Consider the following 25,681-nt stretch of genomic DNA (forward strand, 5'->3'; position numbering starts at 1 on the left):
TATTGACACCGGAGGAAGTCCCGGAGTAGCTGGTTGTTCGCCCGGCGTCAGGAGCAAGACTTGTGCTCAGGCTTGTGCGCTATGCTCAGAAGGGGAGGGGACTTTCCCTGCCTGCGCCATCTCCCCTGCCCTGGCGTATTGCTCTGTGTGCAGGGTCAGACACAAACAAGGAGACCAAGGCGATGTCTGGGTGGGCTGATATCTCCCTCAGCCGTGGAGGAGTGGTTGGGACAAGCGGAGCCGTTACCTAGAGAGAGGGGGCTACAGACACTCCCTCAGAAGGATGGTCAGGAGCAGGGAAGATCCCCGCTTCCTCCACTGCCCAACCTAGCCAAACCTTAACATGCTCTCTCCCTGCCGCAGCACCAGTCCCTCCCCACGGTCCCGTCTCCGGTACAAAGCCGAACCCCATCCCTGGGCCCAGGATCAAACATCCGTCATCTCATCCTCCAGCTCCGCGTCATCCGTCTCTCCTTCGCCCTCCAGCTCCTCCTCCTCCTCTGAAGTCAGGCTGGCGTCATCGGCTTGAGCCAGGCACTTGGGGCATGAGCAGGTGAACAGGTAGTGTTCCCTGAGGGGAGCAGGAGAGAGAGAACCACGTCAAGGGACTTTGCAGGCTGGAGCGCAGAACCCTTCCGTAGAGCCAGCCTTTCGGGGGTTAACTCCCCACTTATCCCTCCCTCTGGGCAGGGAGAGCTCCCCAGGGCGGGCAGGCTTGTAGCCTGAGCCGTGAGTTATGCTGGACAAGAAGCCTCTGGTCTCTGTCGTTCTAACCTGATCACACACTATAGCTACATAAGAACGGCCAGACGGGGTCAGAGCAAGGGTCCATCTAGCCCAGTCTCCTGTCTTCCGACAGTGGCCAATGCCAGGTGCCCCAGAGGGAATGAACAGAACAGGGAATCAGCAAGTGATCCATCCCATCGCCCAGTCCCAGCTTCTGGCAGTCAGAGGCTAGGGACACTCAGAGCATGGGGTTGAATCCCTGGCCATCTTGGCTAGGAGCCATTGCTGGACCCACCCTCCAGGAACTTCTCTAATTCTTTTTTAGAAGCCTTCACAGCATCCCCTGGCAACACGTTCCCCAGGCTGACTGTGTGTTGTGAGAAGAAATTCTTCCTCTGGCTAGTATTAAACCTGTTAATGTCACTGGGTGACCCTGGTTCTTGTGTTGTGAGGAGTAAATAATACTTCCCTGGTCACTTTCGCCGCGCCACTCAGGATTTTATAGACCACTGTCATATCCCCCCTTGGTCGTCTCTTTCCCAAGCTGAAAAGTCCCAGTCTTTTGAATCTCTCCTCACATGGAAGCTGTTCCATCCCCCTCATCATTTTTGTTGCCCTTCTCTGAACCTTTTCAAATTCTAATACATCTTTTTGGAGATGGGGCGACCAGATCTGCCCGCAGCTCTGAAGGCGTGGCCGTAGAAGGGAGTTATATAGTGGCATTATGGCATTTCCTGGTTTATTATCCATCCCTTTCCTATCCTAGCATTCTGATAGCTCAGGAATAAGACAAGCTTGGGCGAGATGCATCCTTGGGTCGGTCCCCACCTGCAGGTCCCCACTGCAGGTGCACTGCAGGCAGGTATACCAGGCTCGCTTTGATCCAGCTTGCACAGGTGACAGGAGCAGCGGAGATGCAGTGACACGGGCCTCAGCGCAGGGTAGCTGCCCCAGCATGAGCCCACCAGGGTCCCTGGGTACAAACTCAGGTTACTCGCCCACGCTGAAATCTGTGCCCCCACGTCAACGCTGCTATCGTTGCCTAGGTTAAAGCTCGCCCGGGCATGCCCGCCCAGGCCACACACACGCTCACTGCTGTGTAGATGGACCCTGCAGGTGTTGCTGTGTCCACTCCCAGGGTTCATGCTGCTTGACAGGTTAGGAGCTACACGCTCCCTGCAAAACACGGGGCTCAGGACTTTGCCAGGAGCTGGGGAGAAGGCGTCATCAGCTCACAGTGCAGATGAATCCCAGTGCATGCCGGCTGTGTGATCCTCCTGCCTGCATATCGTGCATGCTGGTGTGCCGACCCCATCTGTCCATCCCGAAGGGCGAGCGTGCCGAGAGTGCACACAGGCTGTACGTTCGGCCCAACACCCTTCGGACCGCGGAGGACACAGTGGCCCGTCCCAGCAGGCTGCATGTACACGAACGCTGCAAAGCCAGCCCAACAGAGACCAGGAGGCACCATACAAAGGCGCAGATGCAGGCCACAGGGCGATGAGGGCAGAAGCAGCAGGCTCAGCTCTTGGGGCAGAGGCTGAATGGAGCAACTCGGGTTGATCTCAAGTATCCCTCTGTGGCTGGCAGTATTAGAGCACGCACCGGGCCCCGCCCTGCTCAGCCTGAGGGAGGGCCAGGGAAGGGAGGCCGGGGGGGGGGGAGGGGTGTGGTGTGTGTGAGAGTGTGAGTGGGCGAGTGTGCACTGGGACCTGCCCTGCTCAGCCAGAGGGACGGGTGCAGCAGACTGAGGCCAGACGATGCCATTACATCCAAGAACAGAGTAAAGATGCGGGGGGGGGGGGGGGGTGTCCCCTGATCCCTGAAAATAAATTGACAATATTCTGCAGAACCACTTTGCTCCACCCATGCCTTGGCAACCCTTCCTCCCACCGCTGCTTCTACCCCGATCTGTCCCCAGGGCCCCCTGGCCAGCAGAGTCCGACCGGCGTGGGTGACTACTCCTACCTGAGTATCTTGTGGCGGCTGTGTCTACTCCGCTCCCGCTGGCAGCAGTCTAAATAGCTAATGCAGATTTCCTGCCGAGACAAGAGAAACAGGCCCGGCTGAGAGTCAGTTCCCATTGCACTGAACCACTGCCGGGCTCCCCCGCCCCGGGGGGAGGGATGCTTTCCAGGAACAGAGGGGAAAGTGCAGCAAGTCACTGGGGACAAAGCACTGCCAGAGAGCAGAGGGAACTGGCAGGGCTAAAGCAGAATACAGCATCCAGCAGGGCTAACTTCCAGGGCAGGTAGAAACCAGAATCCAGCCCTATGGAGAGACTGACCCAGCAGAGCAATCAGCGGACCTTTCCATGGCTGGGAGGCCCGGCCAGGACTCAAGGGGCTGCTGCATGGTGACACCAGGCAGCACAGGGGACGTGGAGAGCCAAAGAGAAACAGAGGGTCCATGTGTGTCCTGCAGCCCCAGTGAGGAATCTCCTTTGTTGTCCTGACAGCCCGGTCCCATGCCTTCCTCCACTTGAGCGACGCTGCGGGCCGGGGGGGCGAAGGTCAGATCTGAACTGCCCCGACGTTCAGGGGCTCGGCGGTCGGGCCCATCTCTAATCTGGACAGCAGAGATTGCCTGGGGCTCCCCGATTGCTCACAAAATAATCAGGGTCCAGAACGGCTCGAAAACCCAGCTGGGCTGAACCGCAGCTCATGATGACCCTTGTCCTTTCCTCAGCAAAGGGCCACAGAGGGTTAATGGTCTTTTAGCAAAGACCCTGAACTGGGACTCAGAAGACCAGGGTTCAACCCACAGCTCTGCCACAGACTCCCTGTCTGACCCTGGGCCAGTCACGGCATCTCTCCGTGCCTCAGTTTCCCCATCCATACAATAGGGATGTTACCTCCTATGGGGGTTGGGAGGTGCTTGGATACTATGGTAATGGGGGGATCATGTAAGCACATAGACAGAACCCTACTGGTCTTACACAGGCTGGACAGCCACTGCCTTCGGGAGGAGTTTGGCCTGAGAGAGGGCTACAGGCTTTGGCCTTCCCCAAACAAACCAGCCATTCCCTTCCCTGCAGGCTCACCTCTCCCGGCTTGATCTCCTCCAGGGCGATGAGGTGCAGGAGGAAGTTGTTATCCGGGAAGGACGTCTCAGCGTTGGGGATGCAGCTGTGGTTACCTGCAGCAGGGAAGAGACGGGCACCAGAGCCAGTGAGTGACACACAGGGGCAGGAGACCCCATTCACTGCACTGCACCGCGGAACAGCCAGCAGACGGGGAGGGCTTCGATCAGTTCTGCCCTGGGCTCAACGTGGTGAGCTGGAGGTGAAAGGCTTGGGATGCTGTTCGCCTTTCTCTGAACCAACTAGTCTCCCCACTGGTCGTTTAATGGGGTGAGAAGCAACAGAGGAAAATATTCCTATTGTAGATCCTGCTCCCTTCTCCATAAGCCTGCCTGTTGTACAGATTTCCCCACCACCCTGGCTGAGATACTCCCTGCAGCACCGAGACGGCTGCGTTATCTCTAGGCTCCCTCCCTTCTCGTTAATAAACCAGTCTCTGATTGCCCTTTCTTTAATAACAGGAGGCAGCTAAGACTGGAGACGGTTTCCTCACCAAGGTATTTTTACCCCATTGCATGCAGAAAGCACTCTGGGGTTTGAGTCACATGGTATTTGTCTCTAACATGCCTGGCGCATTTTGGGCTCGGTAGGAATATGAATGCACTGGAGGTTAACTTGGCGATAGATTGCAGACCCTGGTTTGTTATTGTAGGGTTGCTCACGTGTGCTGAGCTGCTGGCATTTATTTGCTTGTTTGAAAAGCTCTGGCGTGTTCGTTTTTGAGAAGCATCATATAAATAATGCGTGGCTTTTGCAAATGGACGCAAGGAAACGAGAAGGCAGGCCAGGCTGTGACCCGCCCGACCACGCCGGCATCTCTTGAAACCTTTGGACCGTTAGAATGGTTCAGCCAAAGAGGGAGGGGGCATCAGCCCGTTACTTACAGCAGCTCTGGAGCACATAGAGGCCGGATCCCTCGCAGTTCAAGAACTCCCCGGTCTCTGAAGCAGAAAGGGAGGGTTACAGCACTGGACAACTTCTCCAGCCAAACCCTCACTCCAGGAGAGTGAGCGCGTGGGGAAACAGCAGGATGGGCAAATTCGACCAGGGCAGAGCCGTTTTGTACCGGTTCACCTGGGCCAATCACACCAATCCACTTCAGCTTCCCAGGGAGCTTGGGGACTGGACGGCTGGGGGTCGGTATTTAAAGGGGCCAGACCCCCTAGTTGACCCCCAGATAGCTGTGGGAGGAACTGAAGGCACGGAAACATCCAATTAATTACTTAACTGCACCCACAAATCAAGCAGACACCTACTGGTCCGCATCTGCGCCCATCACAACCAGCAAGACGGGGAGCTGGGTTTTAAAAACTGGTTGCCATCGCCTGGGGACACACCCATCTCCCTCCACCAGCCCCAGGAGCTGCTCCCTGCAGCTCGCCTCCCCTCAGCCACACTTCCCAGTATCTGGGAGCCAGATCCCCTGGCTGTTGAGACTGTTGAGGGTTTGGTGAATCCAGAAAAATGGCAGCAAACCAGTCCTGGCCCCGATGTTGAATGGGAAGGAGGGGCCTTGTCCCTGAGCAGAGTTCTCTCAGGGTACAGCTACACTGCAGCCGGGACCGCTAACGGCAGCTCATGGACCCTGCCAGGGCCTTCAGACAGCACCGGCCAATGCAGCCCACAAAATCGGCCAACTGCGATCGCTGCTGAGTCCCACGCCCAGCCCTGCCCGTTCCCTGGTCCCTGACTGGCCTGGAGAAGACAATGACCCAGAGAACCGCACCGACAGCCACCCGGGGACCTCACCAACGCTTCCTGCTGCAGTTACCTTTCTCGATATCCTTATAGAGCTGGTCTATGAAGGCGTCTAGCTGCTCTCGCTCATGCGGGGGAAGCTCTAATGCATCGCAGGCATGGACCCACTGGCTCAGGGAACTAGCGGAAACCAGACAGAACATGGTTATGTTTCCAAAGGTCTCTGAATCTGGCCAGGTGGGCGAGAGAGCCACCCGTACCCCAGTGCTAGGGAGAGCTGTGATCACACCTCGGGAGCCGGCACGGGTGCTCACGGCACTGGCTTTCGTTCTTCAGCACAGAACACTCAGGAGGGAGGAGAGACTCTTTGGGGCTCCCAGGGTTCAACTGTCCAATGGCCCCAAGAGGCAAAGTTCTGATGCAAAACCAGACCTGAACTTTGGGAGGCTTTGGATTGAGGGCACTGGGGAGGTCCTGTTCTACTTGACAGACAGGCGGTAAAGAGCCGCTTTTACAGAACCTCAGCAATACATACAAGGTTTTTTCTCTGCTCTCGCTCTAGGTACTTAAGTAGCTCCCATCAGCTGGGCTGAGGGATGTGCACGGATGACTCCTTCAGACGGCAGAGGGGATCCATGCAATCGCTGAGGGGAGCCCAGAGCCCTAGAGAGCTTTGGGACTCTCATGACTTCCATGCCGATTTCTCAACAGTTCCCCATGCACAGCCAGAGCGCAATGGCGAATCCATTGGTTACCTTGTTCCTATGCCTTGGCCATTGGTCCCCACCAGGGCAAACAGCGATCGGAACCCTTCTGGAGTAAACCACTGCAGAGAGGCCAAGAAGCAAGAGGATCAGTTTACCTGTCAGGACTGTAGGGCTAGCTACCATCTCAGTGGCTCCCATTTGCTCAAGCTCAGTGTTTCTCAACCTGTTTGATACCAGGGACCAGGCTGCTGCCTTCCTGCACTGCGTCAGGGAGATTTCAGGGATCGGCCCCGGTCCACGGACCAGTTGCTGAGAAACACTGCTCTAGCTCGCAGCCTCACTTGTCGGACCCACTGCAGAATCACGTGATGGGACGCGGGGCTGGGGCTGGAGCTGCCGTAGAACGGGCCCTCATGCTATTACGACCAGCAGCGAACCGAGCCTCAGCTCTGCTGTGACCCAGGTCTAGCGTCCTGTAATAACAAAGCCGGGACACAAGGCGGCGGTCCCTAGAAATGCCCCGTGAGAGAGATCTGGACGGAGAAAGTGAGGCACAGAGCTTAGTGGCTTGATTTTCATCAGCACTTCGCATCCACTGTCTTCAGTGGGAGAGCAGCACCTTTGACAAATCTGACCCGTCAAGCAAAGGGGCTCCATCCTCCAGCAGAATCCAGGGTCAGCAGGGCTCCCCTCAGACTCAGCCTACGTTCTCCCTCCCTCGGCTTCACCCTTTACTCCTTGTGGTGTCCTGTCCCAAACAATTCCTCCCCCTAGTAGGCATTTACAACCTTCTCAGATGGTTCTGGCCCCACCCAGTTCTTAGGGATCCCTCCCAGCTCCCCGTTGGCCTCGTCTCTCCTTTCTGCTACTCAACGGTGGATTCCAAGTACAGTCACTCCAGAGCCATAGAGCGCCGGAGAGGGCACAAGCCTATTACATTGTATTTCTTTCCCCCGGGTACGTCCCCTGTAAGGCAGCAGCAAGGGGAAATGCTGAACAGCTGTACATGTTCCAGAGTCGTATGTAAGATACAGGAGGTAATATCCCACTCCGCTCAGCACCGGTGAGACCTCAGCTGGGTCCCATCCTGGGCGCCACACTTAGGAAAGATGTGGACAAACTGGAGGGAGTCCAGAGGAGAGCAACAAAAATGAGAAAAGGTTTAGAAAACCTGACCCACGGGGAACGTTAAAAACCCCTGGACATGGTTAGTCTTGAGAAAAGAAGTCTGAGGGGGGGACTGACAACAATCTGCAAATATGGTAACGGCTGTTACAAAGAGGACGGGAATCCATTACTCTCCGAGTCCACTGAAGGGAGGACAAGACGTATTGGGCTTAATCTGCGGCAAGGGAGACTGAGGTTGGCTATGAGGAAAAACTTTCAAACTCTCAGGGGAGCTGAGCACTTGAAACAGGCTTCCAAGGGAGGCTGTGGAATCCCTGTCACTGGAGGTTTTGAAGAACAGGTCGGACAAACACCGGCCAGGGATGGTCTAGAGAGGGTCACGTGGTCCGGCCTCAGTGAGGGGGCTGGACTAGGTGACCTCTCAAGGTCCCTTCCAGCCCTACCTTTCTATGATTCTTGTTATCCCCTGAGTCCATCTAAGCTCAGAGCACTGAGGGGGTTAAATGCTCAGGTGCTAGAGAAAGAGGTTGTCCCTCATATCCCACCTCAGCCCCGCTGGGGTAAGGGTGAGGCACCAATGGGCTTCAGGTCAAACCTTAGCCCCTCAGTACTGTCAGGAGGAACGGCAACCAGGACACCCCACTTTCGGGGTGTCAGAGGGACTAGGGAGAAACGGGGGCTCCTCAGCACTCTCTCTGGGGTGCACAGGACTCTGCCGGGGGTGGGGAAGGGGGTGTCAAGGACTCACCACTCACCCTGCTGAGATGTTCTTCGTAAAGGGCATCCGTGAAGAGCCGCCGGAGGAGCTCTAGCTGGCCCTGGAGACACATGGCCACAAAGTGAGCGAGGAGAGGAGCCCCAGGACAGGTGTGGCAGCTTTAAATCCAGCCGACGAGCAGAGTCTGGAGCAGCCTGAAGGCTCTTTGCGCCACCACTTCTGGTCAAGAAGCTGCTCGTCTGAATTGCCCCCAAGCTGGCAGCTATCAAAAGCCACCACCACCTGTGGCTGCGTGCCCACGAGCAAAGCACTGGTATCTGGCCACTCCCTATGGGAGAAGCAACCTCAGCATGGAAACCACTGGCACTAACTGCTCCTTTCTCAGTGGACAGGCCACAGCTTGGTCCGTCTACCACGGAGCCAGGGCAATACACTGGCTAAATGGCCATGGCTGCCTCTAGTGGCTGGTCCAACAGCCTGCCGTGTACTGAGCACGAGAGGAGAACTCCTTTAGCTCAAGTGGAGAAGGCCCGTGGTTTGGACACTGACCGTTCCGGTTCTGGTCACTGCTGGGGACCGTGATGTCTCTCTCTCTGTGACCAAGGGTTTGTACACAAGTGGGGCCTTCAGAGGGAAAGGAGAGGAACTCAGGGATCCCCCCAAAAGGCCAAAGCACTCCAGTGGTGTGACGCACTGACCTTAAATTTGTCCCCCAGCAGCTTGTGGACGATCTCCTCTTCTTCGTTGGCCGTTTTACTGCAGAACTGAGAGAAAAGCTTTATCCACCAGTCTTTGTCCTTTGCCTGAAACATATCAAACAGCCGCTCAAACTGGCACTCCAGCAGGAGGGAAGTGGGAGGGGGCTATGCGAGATGGCAGGACACCCAGATCTGGACGCTATTTAGGCCAGAACATTAGCACTGCTACAGCGATGTTTAACCCTTGGAATACAAGTGAGCCAGAGAAAGGAAAGGGGAGGAAGGCTGGTTTTGTGTTTAACGCACAGGGTGGGAACTCAGGAGAGTGGGGTTCAATTCCCTGTTCTGCCACAGACAGCCTCTGTGACTTTGGGCAAGTCACTCGGTGCCTCAGTTTCCCCATCTGTGACATAAGGATAATACTTCTCTACTTGAGATGGGAGCGGTGGGGAAATACAGGTGAGACACACAGCAGTGGGGCCCATGTGCGGAGCTAGACAGAGAGGGCAGGAGAAGCCAAGGAGAGTACGCCATGGGGGGGTATTAATGCGATGGGCTCAGCCCAGTTCCACAGTGATAGTTTTTGTTCTAGGCAAACTCAGGTCTCCCTTTGCTAAGGTGGAGGGGAAGCCACAGATGTGCGACAACAGCTTTGACTCCCGGTAACACGATGGGATGAGGGACGTCAAAACCCCAAACTCCACCATTAGGAAAAGCAGGAAATGCATAGTCAAGGGGCTGCTTCGTACACAGCCACAACCCTCATTTTAAAGAGCTCTCCCAGGCCAGTGGGAAGACCCAGGGAATAGGAGCAGGAGATCACTCATCATGCAGATGACAGATGCCTTCTCAGGACACACTAACCCAGATGTTAGCCCATAAAGATCACCTCCCACGGCACAGCTACGCCACACGGGTGGGTGTGCATATTTATTCCGCCCTTATCACCATGGTATCCAAGGCCCTTACAGAATCTGTGCTGCCAGCAGCCTCTGATTCCCGCAGCAAGAGTCATCTTCAGCGCCTAGCTCAAACAAGCGCCCAGCACAAGCCCTGAGACAGGAGCTGGAGCAGTGTCACACGGTCAGGACAGTGACACAGAGACCCAGGCTGTGGTGGGACATCCTGGCTGGTGTGTCTGTGTCCCACTGCCGGGTGGAATCCGACCTGCCCGACACATCTGTGTCCAAAGGGCTTAGATGCTCTCGAGCGAATGACAGCAGAAGGAGGGTCTGCTTCTGGGGCGGAAGGTCATGAGGTCCTTCTCTGCTGCATGCTGTCTCAGCAACAAACGCTCGCTAGTGCTGGTAAGTGCGTGCAGTGCAGTGAGACATCCCCAGCCCCGCATGCTGACGTGCCAGGAGGTTACCTTACAGAAGTCTACACTGCAAAGCGAAGGTGTGCTTGTAGCCTACCCAGGCTAGCTTTAACCTTAGCAGTGAAGATGTAGGGAAGACATGTCAGCACAGGATCCAGCAGGGGCCCCCAAATGAAATGAATAGGCAGTGGGTTTAAAACAAACAAAGGGAAGTGTTTCTTCACACAACGCACAGTTAACCTGTGGAACTCCTTACTAGAGGATGTTGTGAAGGCCAAGAGTGTAACAGGGTTCAAAAAAGAACTAGATAAGTTCATGGCGGATAGGTCCATCAATGGCTGTTTGCCAGAATGGGCAGGGATGGTGTCATAGAATCATAGAATATCAGGGTTGGAAGGGACCTTAGGAGGTCATCTAGTCCAACCCCCTGCTCAAAGCAGGACCAATCCCCAATTTTTGCCCCAGATCCCTAAACGGCCCCCTCAAGGATTGAACTCACAACCCTGGGTTTAGCAAGCCAATGCTCAAACCACTGAGCTATCCCTCCTCCCAGAAGCTGGGAATGAGCGACGGGATGGATCACTTGATGATTCCCTGTTCTGTTCATTCCCTCTGGGCACTGGCCACTGTCGGAAGACAGGAGACTGGGCTAGCTGGGCCTTTGGTCTGACCCAGTCTGGCCGGTCTTATGGGCTAACAACCAAGTAAAAGCCTGCACAGGACTCTGGACATGTCCGCGGGTTGATAACCTGTGCCACCATGTTGTCGCTACAGCTGTGAACCCCGCTAGCTAGTGACGGGCATGCCTACTGGTGCTACAATCATCCCTTCACTTTGCAACGCAGGCGTAGCCCTAGAGAGGAGAGGGCAGACACCGGGAGCAACGTACAGGAGGTGCCGCCAGCAGCAAACAGAGGCACGCACCTGTTTGACGGTGGCTACCATCCTCACCAGCAGCATGATGCTGGACGTCTCCGGTGGGTAATGGATGTTTCTGTACAAGGGGGAGGAATCACAGAGCGAGAGTGAGAGGAGCAGAGATGTCCTGGCACTGAAAGGGCAAGCAGGGTGTTTGCAGCTCGAAGGGAGACAAGGACTGGAATCCCACACACAGCCTCGTTCAGACGCAGACATCGGACTGACACCAACAGCCCAGGAGCTCCGCGGGGGAAGTGGAAATTAACCAAGTTCTAAAAGGCTCAGCCGGGGCACTGATGGAGGTCTGGCCAAAGGGGCAACTTCCTGCCCTGCCTTTGGACTCTAGCAGGGGACCTTCCAAGTCGGGTCTACCGCGCATTTCTCTGCTTGTTGACAGTGAAACGGCTAAAGGCAGCAAGGCCCAGGGGCTCCAGCACTCGAGAGACTCCAGCTCTAGTCCCAGCTCTGTCATGTGACCTTCGGTAAGTCAGTTCCCCGCCTTCCCTTCCCACCCGTTGTCTATTTAGATTGTAAATTCTTTGGGGCAGGGACTACAGTTACTCTATGTATGTACAGCCCCCAGCACAATGCAATTACAGCTCTGATAGGGGTCTCTGGGTGCTACTATAATAAAAATAACTGAAGAGCCAACTAAAAACGTACGTGTTACACCTAGTGAGTTGTTGTCTCATGTTTCAGCAGAGGGCTGGAGTCAGGAGAACTGGGCTCTGTTACCACCTTGATCACATCCCTTCTCTGTGCCTCAGTTTCCTCATCTGCAAGCGGGGATAATAATCCTTCTCTCTCTCTCACACAGAGGTGTTGGGAGGCTTAATTCAATAATGTCTGTGAAGTGCTTTGGGATCCACAGATGGTGCCACAGAACTGCAAAGTATTATAATCAACTGACTGGTGTATACACACTCTATTGCCCTCTGCTGGATGGAATCAGAATTGCTCAGCTGGGTGTCACAGCCTCTATATGGCTAAAGGAGATTCTCTCTTAGCTCAAGCAACAGAGGCTTGTGCTTCAGGAGCAGGAGGCTCCTCGCTCTGTTCTCACTGATGCCGTGAAGTTCTGAGTGGCGGTGCGATGCAGCACAGTGACAACTGCATATCATAGGAGGCCCTGGCTGGTTATAGGCTGGAACAATGGAGCCGTGGGTGCCTCTGCAGAGACAGAGCAGTAACTGACCCTGCTCCAAACTACCTTCAGCTGGACACAGGGTGAGTCCCCGTCTCTGCTCTCGAACGAGCCAGAGCCAGTCTATTCAGTAGGTAGTTCTGGTCCTACAAACATCCAGTGCTCCTACCTCCAGGCCTCCTGCAGTTTGTTGAGGGGATGTTTGGGGTCCTCTCGGGAGGGGCCCAGGCACAGCACCTGGTGGTATTGCTCGAAGGCAGATTGCCTGCATTCAGCACTGCAATACGCAACCTGGAGAGCAACAGAGACAGCGACACACGTCAGTCAGCGGAAGAGTAACCTAGGAACTTAGCCCTCAGGAAAGTGAGCAACCCTTAAAGGCCAGCCATTTTCCTAGTGACCTAGGGAGAGCACTGTGGTACGGAGGAGGGGGTTCCTGGGAGCAGTCCTACACCAGCCCACTTCCCCTTAGTACAGAGTCCTGGCCCTATCTATTGCAAGAAAGAGCAGGGGGTAGCAAAGGCATGTGCCTTCCCCCTGGGTGAACCCCTCCTCGGACACAGATGCCCCTGTGAGCACCAGGATATGAAAATTCTCCCCTGCACCCCCATTGTGTACGACGAGGCTGTAGAGTGGGAAGAACTGGCCTAGACGACCCAAGTGGTCCTGCCCCATCAGATGCTCTCTCCATCAGTAGCTAGGAAAGCAATTCAACCTTCCCGATGAGAGCGCCCCAACACCAGGGCGGCTGCAGCAACAATGGCAGATCTGAAAGGGACGTGGCCTCCTTGCAGATCAAGCCCCATCCCAATCGATCAACACAAGGCCACAGCAATGGCAGCTCCCAGCTCTCCCCAGCAACCCGGTACCTGGCAATGGGGGCAGTGCTGATGCAAATCCTTCCGGATGCTGCACTGCTCTGGGTGAGGCAGGACCCGACGGCTTTTCCCCAGAAGCCTCTGTGCGTTCTCCTCTGCCGTCTCCAGGGCCCGCAGGCAGTGGTCACAGGCTAGGGAAGAAGGAACGAGCCAGATGACAGAGATAGAGAGAACCTCCTTCTAAAAGAACAGATGCGTTTGCATGCAGTGGGCCAGATCCTCGTCTGCTGTTTCAGGGTGGGTTCATTAACTTCAGTGGTGCAACACTGGTTTACAGGTGCTGAGAATCTGGTTCACTATCCCACTCTAAACCACCACTCTGAAAACAGCACAGGCCCAACACCGTCTGTAGAAACACGGCCCTCATTATCTGCATCACTTCCCGCATTCTTCAACTCCCTTTGCCACCAAACTTCACCTGCATCATGAGTCCCCAAACTGATCTGCGATGAGAAACCCTTCTGCTACACAGCTCCTGCCATCCGAAACAACCATCACGTATCTCCCTACCTCACTGATTCTTCATGCCACTTCAAATCTCAACTGGAAACCTTTTCTCCCTGTCCTAAAGCTCTTTTTTAGTTTCTATCCCCCGATCTGTCATCATTATTTAACCCCGTTCCATGTTTAGGGATTGATGGTATAAAAGACACAGTGCCCGGTGAAGCCAAGGTATACTGCAACAGGGTTCAAGGAATGATCCCTAGATATTATTGCTTCTGTGCGGCTCCCACCTTTTGCACTGATTACATCCAACTTGCAAATCACATTATATTCCCTGGGATCGGCATTTTTCTCCCTTCAGGCCACGGGTCTGGGATGAGAACTTGGAAACATTCTTTGTCCAGCACAGTGTTTCTAACCCCTGGAAGGCCATGAGGTATCCAACCTTAAAACCATGTTCTTCTGATTATCATCTTGCTATCCCGCTCCCTTTACTTCAATAACAATATGATTTTTGCAGAAGATATTTCACGGAGCACCATATTTAGAGATCAGCAGTTTATACCACTGACATGCTGGGTTTGTACAGCTTTTCCAGGCTATCAAGCATTTATTCCTAGCATTAGTGGTTTGAAAGACATCAGTCTTTAAACTGTCACTAGTCTTTTGACCACCAGCATTTTGTTCCGCATAGGCCACAGACTGAATACAGCAAGTCTCAGACCTTGGGCCAGTGTAATTTTCTGGGGCACGACATCAGGGTCACTGCTTCTTTCTCAGCGCTTTGTTATGCAGGACATCAGAGTCGGTGAACTAAGGGCCCCCTCCTGGTCTTAAAACCAATGACTCTCCTCTCACCTTTATATCTGTACAGCACGTTCCAGAGGAACTGGGATGACACCACAGGCTTCTCCAAGAAGATCGTTTCCCCTTTATGGATATTCCTGGTGGCAAATAAGCCTTTTCCCTTTGAATGGAGAAACAAGAGTGACTCCCAGTCTGTAGCAATTTGCAGCACTGCAAGTTCAGTTAGGGCTATTCCATCTCCCCAGCTAGCTGTGAGTTCCACTCTCAGGGCAGACCAAGAGTTAGGAATAGAGTCCATGTCTTCCGACGGACCGATGCCAAGTCCAGTGTCCTAAGCCAAAACCCTGGCTCTGAGAATGTAGGGTGGAACCCAGATCCAGAGCTGTAGAATCCAGATCCAAATGTTTATGGCTTGTGCCCCCTCCCACAGACTGCTCCAGGGGGCAAACTAGGGCAAAACTCCCACTGACTCCAGTAGGGCCAGGATTTCACCCCTCAACTTTATCTTTCCCCTGAAAGGATCTCAAAGTTAAATACTAGGGCTGTCGATGAATCGCAGTTAACTCATGTGATTAAGTCAAAAAAATTAATCGCAATTAATCGCACTGTTAAACAATAGAATACCAATTGAAATGTATTAAATATTTTGGATGTTTTTCTATATTTTCAAATATATTGATTTCTATTACAACAGAGAATACGAAGTGTACAGTGCTTACTTTATATTATTATTTTTATTACAAATATTTGCACTGTAAAACATGATAAACAAAAGAAATAGTATTTTTCAATTCACCTCATACAATGAGGTGTACTGTAGTACAATCTCTTTATCATAAAAGTGTAACTTACAAATGTAGGGTTTTTTGGTTACATAGCTGCTCTCAAAAATAAAACAATGTAAAACTTTAGAGACTACAAGTCCACTTGGTCCTACTTCTTGTTCAGCCAATCGTTAAGACAAACAAGTTTGTTTACATTTACGGGAGATACTGCTGCCCGCTTCTTATTTATAATGTAACCAGGAAGCGAAAATAAGCATTTGAATGGCTCTTTTGTAGCTGGCGTTGCAAGGTATTTACGTGCCAGATATGCTAAACATTCGTATGCCCCTTCATGCTTCAGCCACCATTCCAGAGGACATGCTTCCATGCAGATGATGCTTGTTAAAAAAAATAACGAATTAATTAAATTTGTGACTGAACCCCTTGGGGGAGAATTGTGCGTCTCCTGCTCTGTTTTACCCGCATTCTGCCATATAGTTCATGTTATAGCAGGCTCAGGTGATGACCCAGCACATGTTCATTTTAAGAACACTTTCACTGCAGATTTGACAAAAGGCAAAGAAGGTACCAATGTGAGATTTCTAAAAATAGCTACAGCACTCGACCCAAGGTTTAAGAGTCTGAAGCGCCTTCCAAAATCTGAGAGGGACGAGGTGTGGCGCAGGCTTTCAGAAGTCTTAAAAGAGGAACACTCCGAAGCGGAAACTTACAGACCCCGAACCAGCAAAAAAGAAAATCAACCTTCTGCTGGTGGCATCTGACTCAGATGATGAAAATAAACATGCATTGGTCTGCACTGCTTTGGATCATTATCGAGCAGAACCCATCATCAGCATGGACGCATGTCCTCTGGAATGGTGACTGAAGCATGAAGGGACATATGAATTTTTAGTGCATCTGGCACGTAAATATCTTGCGACACCAGCTACAACAGTGCCATGAGAACGCCTGTTCTCACTTTCAGGTGACATGGTAAACAAGTGGGCAGCATCATCTCCTGCAAATTGTAACCAAACTTGTTTTGTCTGAGCGATTGGCTGAAGTAGGACTGAGTGGACTTGTAGACTCTAAAGTCTTACATTGTTTTATTTTTGAGTGCAGTTATTTTTTGTACATAATTCTACATTTGTAAGTTCAACTTGCATGATAAAGAGACTGCACTACAGTACTTGTATTAAGGGAATTGAAAAATACAATTTCTTTTGTTTTTTACAGTGCAAATATTTGAAATAAAAATAATATAAAGTGAACACTGTATCCTTTGTATTCTGTGTTGTAACTGAAATCAATATATTTGAAAACGTGGAAAACATCCAAAAATATTTAAATAAATGGTATTCTATTATTACCAGTGTGATTAATCACACAATTAATTGCAATTAATTTTTTTAATCGCTTGACAGCCTTATTAAATACACAAGATCATTTCATGCAGCACTGAAATGCAACAACCTCTGGGGGCGTATCATGTCAACTGGCAAACATAGCAGCCCCAACAACATTTTCATTTAGAGCATAAAATTAGGAGATCCTTGGTGAACACTGCGATTCAAACCCCTCCTAGCCTCCTAAGAGGTGAAAGCTGTGTCATCACTGGTAAGGTAATTTTCTCTAGGGCTGCAGTAAGGTCTAGGATTTGACCGTGTAGCCCTACTGGCCTAGCTTGGTACTATTTCTTTATTATGTGATCTGTTGCTCGTCATTTTAGCATCAATGAGTAAAAATAATTCAACATAAAAGACTTCCCATCCCATCATAACACACAAATACTCAGGAACAAATACAGACACCGATCCTGCAAATAGTTCCACACTGACTTAATGTTACACATATGAATAGCTCCATTGAAATCAAGGGGACAACTCATGCACAAAGATAAGCCAGTACAGAAGCATCTGCAAGAGCACGACATAGTGAGGACAATAAAATGAACCTGGCATTATAGATATTTTGGGCCCCAAAGCTAAAGCTAACAGCAGCTATAAGCTTTATAGCATTCCCCTGTTTTCACTCCCGTGTCTCTGGGGAAAGTTCACATTTGGGCTGAGATCAGCCTTGAAAAAGAATTAATTCTTCTGGAGCTTTTGAGTCAAATTCATTCTGCCACTTTGGAGTCACACAAGCAAGAACAAAAATTGTCTAACACTCTTTAGAACAGCTTCCCCAGCATCACCCCCCAAGCCCTGCCAATGTATCTGAAGTATGATTTTTATAATCCAGTCCATAGATCGCCCCACCCCACTCTGCTGATGCACCTCAGTCCTGACCTGCAATCCTCTTTCCCTTGCAATTCCAGCCTTGGACTTCACCACCACTGGCCCCCCAGCACACCTCCGATGCGCCCAGCTATTCCAGCCCATTCAGCTGTCCAAATTCCCGGAAAGGGGAAGCTGGGGGAAGGGAGGCTCAACCATGTTGTTTTTTTTAAAAAAATCGCTGTTTTTAATTGGGGTGGGGCAGGAACCAGACAAACAGGTGGGGGGGCGGCTGATCCAGCCAGGAAAGGCTCCCCATTCAGGGGCAGGAAGAACAGGGACCCCCTTGCTTTGCAAGGAGCACCAAGGCGGGAGATGGGGGCTGATGGAAAGGGACAGATCACGCTCCCCCCTGGCAGAAGCCACAGATGGAGGTTTAATAGTCCCTAGAGTGGGGAAGGGGGGCGTGTGTGAGAGAGAAGCGGGTCTCCCAGCCAAGGAAGGGCAGTGCAGGCTGGACAGGACCCCATCGGGGCTGCGAGGGGAGGGATCCCGGAGGGACCCCCCAGGGTGGAGCAATGCCCAGGGCTGTGCCAAGCTGCACAAAGCGGAGTCTCTCCCAGCAGCAGCAGAGCCACCCTCATGCCAGCCTGGAAGGAGGGACCTGAGTTTGGGTGGGTGGGTGGCTGGGGGGGGGCGGAATCTGATCCCCTGGCCGGTGTGTGTGTGTTGGGGGGGGGGAAATCTGATCCCCTGGCCGGTGTGTGTGTGTTTGGGGGGGGGAATCTGATCCCCTGGCCGGTGTGTGTGTGTTGGGGGGGGGGAATCTGATCCCCTGGCCGGTGTGTGTGTGTGTGTTTGGGGGGAGGAATCTGATCCCCTGGCCGGTGTGTGTGTGTGTGTTTGGGGGGAGGAATCTGATCCCCTGGTCAGTGTGTGTGTGTGTGTGTTGGGGGGGGGGGAATCTGATCCCCTGGTCAGTGTGTGTGTGTTGGGGGGAGGGAATCTGATCCCCTGGCCAGTGTGTGTGTGTGTGGGGGGGGAATCTGATCCCCTGGCCGGTGTGTGTGTGTGTGTGGGGGATCTGATCCCCTGGTCAGTGTGTGTGTGTGTGGGGGGGGGGAATCTGATCCCCTGGCCGGTGTGTGTGTGTGTGTGGGGGGGGGAATCTGATCCCCTGGCCGGTGTGTGTGTGTGTGGGGGGGATCTGATCCCCTGGTCAGTGTGTGTGTGTGTGTGTGTGGGGGGGGAATCTGATCCCCTGGCCAGTGTGTGTGTGGGGGGGGGGGGGGGATCTGATCCCCTGGCCGGTGTGTGTGTGTTGGGGGGGGGGAATCTGATCCCCTGGTCAGTGTGTGTGTGTGTGTGTTGGGGGGGGGAATCTGATCCCCTGGTCAGTGTGTGTGTGTGGGGGGGGAATCTGATCCCCTGGCCAGTGTGTGTGTGTGTGTGGGGGGGGAATCTGATCCCCTGGCCGGTGTGTGTGTGTGTGGGGGGGATCTGATCCCCTGGTCAGTGTGTGTGTGTTGGGGGGGGGGAATCTGATCCCCTGGCCAGTGTGTGGGGGGGGGGAGGGAATCTGATCCCCTGGCCGGTGTGTATGTGTGTGGGGGGGAGGGATCTGATCCCCTGGCCGGTGTGTGTGTGTGTGTGTGGGGGGGAATCTGATCCCCTGGCCCGTGTGTGTTGGGAAGGGGGGATCTGATCCCCTGGGCGGTGTGTGTGTGTGGGGGGGGGGATCTGATCCCCTGGGCGGTGTGTGTGTGGGGGGGGGGGGATCTGATCCCCTGGGCGGTGTGTGTGTGGGGGGGGGGATCTGATCCCCTGGCCAGGGTGTGTGTGTGGGGGGGAGGATCTGATCCCCTGGCCAGGGTGTGTGTGTGGGGGGGAGGATCTGATCCCCTGGCCAGGGTGTGTGGGGGGGGGACCCTCACCTTGAGGCTGCTGATGAATCTCACTTCCACCATGGCCCGGGCCGGGCCCGCAGGATCCGCACAAAAGCAGAACAGGTCACCCATGGAGGCAGCCATCTTGGGCGCCCTCCCACCTCTGACCTGGTGGGGGAGCGGGAAAGTCTTCCTCTTCCTCCTCTTCCTCCTCCTCCTCCTGGGCCCTGCCGCCGGGCCTGCGCCGAGCAGCCGCTGCACCCGCTGCCCTGGCTGGGAATCCGCGGCGGCTGCCTGCTGTTTGCGGGCGGGGGGAGTCGAGCAGCTGGAGGCTGAGGAGAGGCGGATGAGGGGCAAAAATCAGGGACGGGGCTGGGAGGGTAGGGGCCGGGGTTCAGCCCCGGGGGGGGGCGAGGGGTAGGAGCCGGGGTTCAAGCCGGGGGGGTGGGTGGGTGGGTAGGAGCCGGGGTTCAAGCCGGGGGGGTGGGTGGGTAGGAGCCGGGGTTCAGTCTGGGTTCAGGCCAGGGTAGGAGCCGGGGTTCAGCCCTGGGGGGAGGGCGGGGGGTAGGAGCCGGGGTTCAGCCCTGGGGGGAGGGCGGGGGGTAGGAGCCGGGGTTCAGGCCGGGGTAGGAGCCGGGGTTCAGCCCCGGGAAGGGGGTCGAGGGGTAGGAGCCGCGGTTCAGGCTGGGGTTCAGGCTGGGTTCAGGCCGGGGTAGGAGCCGGGGTTCAGCCCCGGGGGGAGGGCGGGGGGTAGGAGCCGGGGTTCAGGCCGGGGGGTGGGGGGGTAGGAGCCGGGGTTCAGTCTGGGTTCAGGCCAGGGTAGGAGCCGGGGTTCAGTCTGGGTTCAGGCCAGGGTAGGAGCCGGGGTTCAGCCCTGGGGGGAGGGCGGGGGGTAGGAGCCGGGGTTCAGGCCGGGGTAGGAGCCGGGGTTCAGCCCCGGGAAGGGGGTCGAGGGGTAGGAGCCGCGGTGCAGGCTGGGGTTCAGGCTGGGTTCAGGCCGGGGTAGGAGCCGGGGTTCAGCCCGGGGGGGTAGGAGCCGGGGTTCAGCCCGGGGGGGTAGGAGCCGGGGTTCAGGCCGGGGTAGGAGCCAGGGTTCAGCCCTGGGAAGGGGGGCGAGGGGTAGGAGCCGCGGTTCAGGCTGGGTTCAGGCCGGGGTAGGAACCGGGGTGCTGCTAGACGGGGGCAGAGGACAAAGCCCTGGCACTGGGAAGGGGGGCGGCTTACAGTTTGCCCCGATGGGATGAGCCACCTGCCGTGTTTGCAAATAGAGGGTGGGGGCGGGGGGCTTTTTTTATGTCCCCTCTCACCAGCCAGCACCCCGCTTCCCAGGGCTGGGCTCCTAAAGGCCCAGGCCCTCCCCATGCCTAGACACGGCAGCTCTTCCCTCGCTGATCTATTACAGGGGTGGCCAAACTGTGGCTCACAAGCCACTTGCAGCTCTTTGACCTTGCAGTGGGGGGGCGTGGTAGGGGGGGTCTCGGCTTCAGCCCTGCAGGGCGCTCCTTCTGGCGTTCAGGGCTTCAGCAGGAGTGGGGCTGAAGCCCTGAGCCCCCGCAGGTGTGCCCCAGCTCTCAAACTTCTGCAGATTGTTGTATGTGACTCAGATGTCCAGTATGTTTAGCCACCCCTGTGATATAAGATGCAGAGGGGCTACAGGAGCCTTGATTCAGTGAAATATTTTACATACACCCCCAAAAACTTTGTGTCGCAGTTTGAGTATTTAAAAGAATCCCTTATCAGTTTACGGGTCTGCCTAAAGTCTCACAGCAGTTCGCAGACTTGTCTTATCCGCAGCTGGGATTCCCTGAAGCGCACTCCCGTCTTTGTAATCCATTTTAAATAGAGTTTTACTCCTTTTAATTGTTTACTTTTTAAAATGTGATTTTTATTACTCTGAGCACCTTATCGTTCACCTTTGGTATCATTGTGTAGATCCATGTCCTTGTGCTTGTCATAAACATAAAGGGAAGGGTAAACACCTTTAAAATCCCTCCTGGCCAGAGGAAAAACCCTTTCACCTGTAAAGGGTTAAGAAGCTAGGATAACCTTGCTGGTACCTGTCCAAAATGACCAATGAGGAGACAAGATACTTTTAAAGCTGGAGGGGGGAGAAACAAAAGCTCTCTCTGGCTGTGTGATGTTTTTTGCCAGGAACAGAACAGAAATGGAGTCTTAGAACTTAGTAAGTAATCTAGCTAGATATGTGTTAGATTCTGTTTTGTTTAAATGGTTGATAAAATAAGCTGTGCTGAATGGAATGGATATTCCTGTTTTTGTAACTTAAGGTTTTGCCTAGAGGGATTCTCTATGTTTTGAATCTGATTACCCTGTAAGGTATTTACCATCCTGATTTTACAGAGATGATTCTTTTACTTTTTCTTCTATTAAAAGTCTTCTTTTAAGAACCTGATTGCTTTTTCCTTGTTCTTAAAATCCAAGGGTTTGGGTCTGTGCTCACCTATGCAAATTGGTGAGGATTTTTGTCAAGCCTTCCCCAGAAAAGGGGCTGTAGGGTTTGGGAGGATTTTGGGCGGAAAGACGTTTCCAAGCGGGCTCTTTCCCTGTTATATATTTGTTAGATGCTTGATAGTGGCAGCAATAAAGTCCAAGGGCAAAAGGTAAAATAGTTTGTACCTTGGGGAAGTTTTAACCTAAGGTGGTAAAAATAAGCTTAGGGGGTTTTTCATGCAGTTCCTCACATCTGTACCCTAGAGTTCAGAGTGCGGAAGGAACCTTGACAGTGCTGTTTATTTTATAGTTTAATAGCAAATACTCACTGAAAATATTTATAAGTAAGTAGTTTTAGCAATGACATCTGTGTTTCTAGTATAGCACTTGCTATGTTTTTTACTGTGATTTTTCATTTGGATTTTTTAATTCTAACTTTTTCTTCTTATTTTTATAGCACAAGTTTATTCTGTTGAATCATGATACTTCCAGTCTGACTGATTTCCTGGCCTAGTGTAAAAACTTAATTTTCATTTGATCCACCAATGGGGATTACCTTTTGCAACTATTATTTTGTCTCTCAAGCCAGTCCTTAGTGCTGTTTTGCGTGTCATTGCTTGTGTGTAGAACTTAATTCTCAAATATTCGATTAGGGCAGGATACTATCTCATATTAAACCCTTCTCAAAAGCAAAACTCAACTGTAATCTTTGCTAGACATAAGAACGGCCGTACTGGGTCAGACCACTGGTCCATCTAGCCCAGTATCCTGTCTTCTGACAGTGACCAATGCCAGGTGCCCCAGAGGGAATGACCAGAACAGGTAATCATCAAGTGATCCATCCCCTGTCGCCCATTCCCAGCTTCTGGCAAAACTTCTCTCTTAAGACCAAGCAAATAAGTCACAACCAATCATGTATTTGTTTAATCTTGCTGCTTCTCCCCATTAATTGTCTCTGAGCAGTTCATGATTCTCTCACTAATCCTGTCGTTCTTCTAAAATACTTAACTGAATAATTAGGCTTGAATAAAGCCATATACAAACCTATACATCTAGGACAAAGGAGGCAGGCACCTACAGAATGGGGGACTGTCCCCTGGAAACAGTGACTCTTGAAAGGATTTAGGGGCCCTAGTGGACAAGTCGCTCAATATGAGCGTTTGTGATCTGTGGTAAAAAGGGCAGAAGCCATCCATGGATAGATAAACATAGTATGGACAGGGAGATGATTCAGCATGGGTGAGTCTGATACTGGAATACTGCATCCAGTTCTGGTGTGCACATTTCAAAAAATTACATTAAAAAATTGGAGATGGTGCAGAAAAGAGCCATATTTGAGAGATGGAGAGGACACTTTATAATGAGGCCTTGACCAAGCTCAATCTGCTTAGTTTATTAAAAAGCAGATTGAGAGGTGAGCTGATTGCAGTGTGTAAGTGCCTTCATGGAGAGAAAACACCAGGTATGAAAGGGTTCTTTAACCTCGCAGAGAAAGGCATAGCAGGAGGCAATGGCTGGAAGCAGAAATCAGAAAAATTCGAATTAGAATAAGGCATAGATTCGTAAGAGTGAGGGTGATTCATCATTGGAACAAATTACCAGGAGAAGTGATGGACTCTCCATCTCTTGATGTCTTCAGAGAAAGACTAGATGCCTTTCGGGAAGGTGCTTTAGTCATAAAGCAGATATTGTGAAAAAGCGGAGGGCTGTGATGTGCAGGGACTCAGATTAGATCAGAGCTTCTCAACCAGGGGTCCGGGGCCCACTGGGGGGACCTCAAGCTGGATTCAAGGGGTCCGCCAAGCAGAGCCGGCATTAGACTTGCTGGGGCCCAGGGCAAAAAGATGAAGCCCTGTGGTGTGGGGGCCCCGACAATTGCCTTGATTGCTACTGCCTACTTCTGGCCCTGGCTTTTATGTGCAGGAAAACAGGTGTTGTGGCACAGGTGGGCTGTGGAGTTTTTATAGCTTGTTGGGGAAGCCTCAGAAAGAAACAAGTTGAGAACCCCTGGATTAGATGATCTAATGGTCCCTTCTGGCCTTAAAGTCTACCAATTTATGAAAACCTGAGCGTGGCATGGGGAGCAGCTTCTGATGTTTTACTGTGTAGCCGGCTTGATCCCCAGACTCAACAGTCACTGAGTGAGGTGATCCAGGGAAAGCAACTCAAACATCCAAAGAGACTAGCCAGAGGCAGGACATCAGCCTTCCAGGGGAGGGGTGGGCGTGGCAGTGACATCACAAAAGCCCTTTTTAGGACCTCAGCCTATTGGGCAAAGGTGATGGGGAGGCGGTGATCTCACAGAGAGACCCTGACAACAGCCAGGCAGGACAGAGGAGCAGGGCTGGGGCAACCAAAGTGAGCCCCGTGGCTTTGCTGCAGCAAGTCTCCTCCTCGAGGTCTCTCCTTGAGGAGTGAGAGAGAATTAGGATTCCCGTACGTGAGCGTGAGGAGGACCCTCTTTGGAGTTTTCTCCTTCCCTACTACTGATTTTGCTAGAAAACCCAAGTCCTTGTTTAGAAGGTAAGAGGCTCAGAGAGGTTTGGAACTTGTTCAGTCTGATCCACCTGCTGCTGGCTGAATTCTAGGCACTGAAAATGGTAGGTTAAGGTGGCAGAATTTGATCTCCTACCTCGGACTTTGTCCTGTAGAATCACGGGGGACATTGGGGTTTGTCCTTTTTGGTTTCCCTTTTCCTCTGTCCCTCCCTCCTTTCTCTTCTCTTGTTCCCTTTTCCCTGCTTCCCTCCCTCCACCAAGCAGATGCAGGGGGTTGCTCTCAATGTGGGAGGCCCTCACAATGAGATGGGACTGGAACAACGCTCTGAGAGTGATCCCCTTCGGTGGTCACCTGGGCCATCCTTTGGGATATCTGGTGAGACCCCTCAGCCTCCCGCCTTTCAGAGTCTTAATACTGTTTGGCTGAGCAGGGGGCTATTGACAGGGAGGAGATTCATGTCCTTTTGTTCTTTTTAAGACCAAGCAAATAAGTCACAACTAATCATGTATTTGATTAATTTTGCCTCGTCTCCCCATTAGTTTTCTCTGAGAAGTTCATGATTCTCTGTAACGTGTTAGTTCTTCTAAAATACTTGCTCAGGGCAGTCAGTGCAATGCAATGTTGGGCCCTTCCTCCTGCAGGGACAGGGGAAGAAGGTGGGACTTCAAGCCAGGGCTCTGCCTGGTTCTATTGAGCAGTAATCACAGGGACCCAGCTGGCTTGGGGAGTGAGCCTCAAACCCTCCACTCCATGAGATCCACAAGATGGTCCTTGGAGAAGAGTCACTAACTCCTTCCTAGAGAAACAGGACGATCCCCAGGCAGTCAGCCCCTCTCTCCTACTGAGATTCCTGGAGAAATTGTCCCACCAAGGGCTTTAGAGTCAGGCATGGGGGCAGTGTCTGTCTCTCCTTCCTGATGAGCTGTTCCTGAATCAGGGATTCAGAGAGGATGGGACCAACCCCAACACTGAACATTGTCCCAATCTAGAGAGACAGAGACAAGTGCCCTGCCAGATACAAGCATCGTCCTGGTTGCAGCAATCCCCTTCCAAAGCTCTACGGTTACTGAATCAGATATTCCACCCTGAGCACAATATCTCAGCCCCCTGGGAATGGGGAGGGGCTTATTTGCACAGCATCTACACCTACCCATTGATCCCGAACTACCTCCTTCCCCCACAACATGTCAACTTCTGGAACAGGTCCAGAGTGTCCCAGGAGAGAGCCAGGGCCATAAGGAGCAGCGCAGCTCTGCTCTGATTCACCATCATTCTCCCCAAATTTGACAAAAGTGACCTCTGACCCCCAGCTTCCTGACTGCAGGCATAGGTGGGCTGGCTCTGACAGGCTGTAGGATCTGCTGCAGTGGGGTCTGTGGGTTGGGAGTGTTCTTCTTGCCGGGGGAGTGGGGGTAGAGTCAGAGCAGGGAATGAAATAAGCTTAAGTTGAGTTCTTCTTTTCCTGGTTCAGTGGTGACCCTGGGCCTTTAAGGGGACCATGCTCCAGCCAGGTTCATGCCTGGCCTTTGTCCCTTCTTGTCATCCTGGAGCAGCTGGAGATGCAAGTTCTCAGTGAGGGCACATCCCCGTGCTCCAGGCTTC

The 25,681-nt window shown here is 52.9% G+C and overlaps 1 protein-coding gene across 1 annotated transcript; it reads right to left on the minus strand.

Annotated features, from left to right (window-relative positions):
• On the minus strand, nucleotides 1–19,406 carry SMYD5 (SMYD family member 5). Its single transcript, XM_073342991.1, has 13 exons — nucleotides 19,181–19,406; nucleotides 14,318–14,426; nucleotides 13,007–13,146; nucleotides 12,307–12,428; nucleotides 11,000–11,069; nucleotides 8,758–8,862; nucleotides 8,097–8,159; nucleotides 6,262–6,332; nucleotides 5,580–5,686; nucleotides 4,693–4,749; nucleotides 3,770–3,864; nucleotides 2,695–2,765; nucleotides 1–571 (listed from the first exon to the last, which is right to left on the minus strand). The coding sequence occupies exons 1-13, from the start codon at nucleotides 19,274–19,276 to the stop codon at nucleotides 427–429; spliced, it is 1,251 nt and encodes a 416-aa protein (XP_073199092.1). The 5' UTR covers nucleotides 19,277–19,406; the 3' UTR covers nucleotides 1–426.
• Nucleotides 19,407–25,681: the final 6,275 nt, after the last annotated feature.

The sequence above is a fragment of the Lepidochelys kempii genome, chromosome 4, assembly GCF_965140285.1.
Source record: "Lepidochelys kempii isolate rLepKem1 chromosome 4, rLepKem1.hap1, whole genome shotgun sequence".
Lineage (NCBI taxonomy): Eukaryota > Metazoa > Chordata > Testudines > Cheloniidae > Lepidochelys > Lepidochelys kempii.

Bases quoted from the DNA above. Each gene is read 5' to 3' on its own strand.
- SMYD5 (XM_073342991.1), bottom strand. From the start codon at position 19,276: ATGGCTGCCTCCATGGGTGACCTGTTCTGCTTTTGTGCGGATCCTGCG. The intron at 12,429-13,006 runs GTACCGGGTTGC...GTTGCTCTCCAG, and splicing joins AGCACTGCCCCCATTGCCAG to GTTGCGTATTGCAGTGCTGA. The intron at 6,333-8,096 runs GTGAGTGGTGAG...GCCTCTCTGCAG, and splicing joins ACGAAGAACATCTCAGCAGG to TGGTTTACTCCAGAAGGGTT.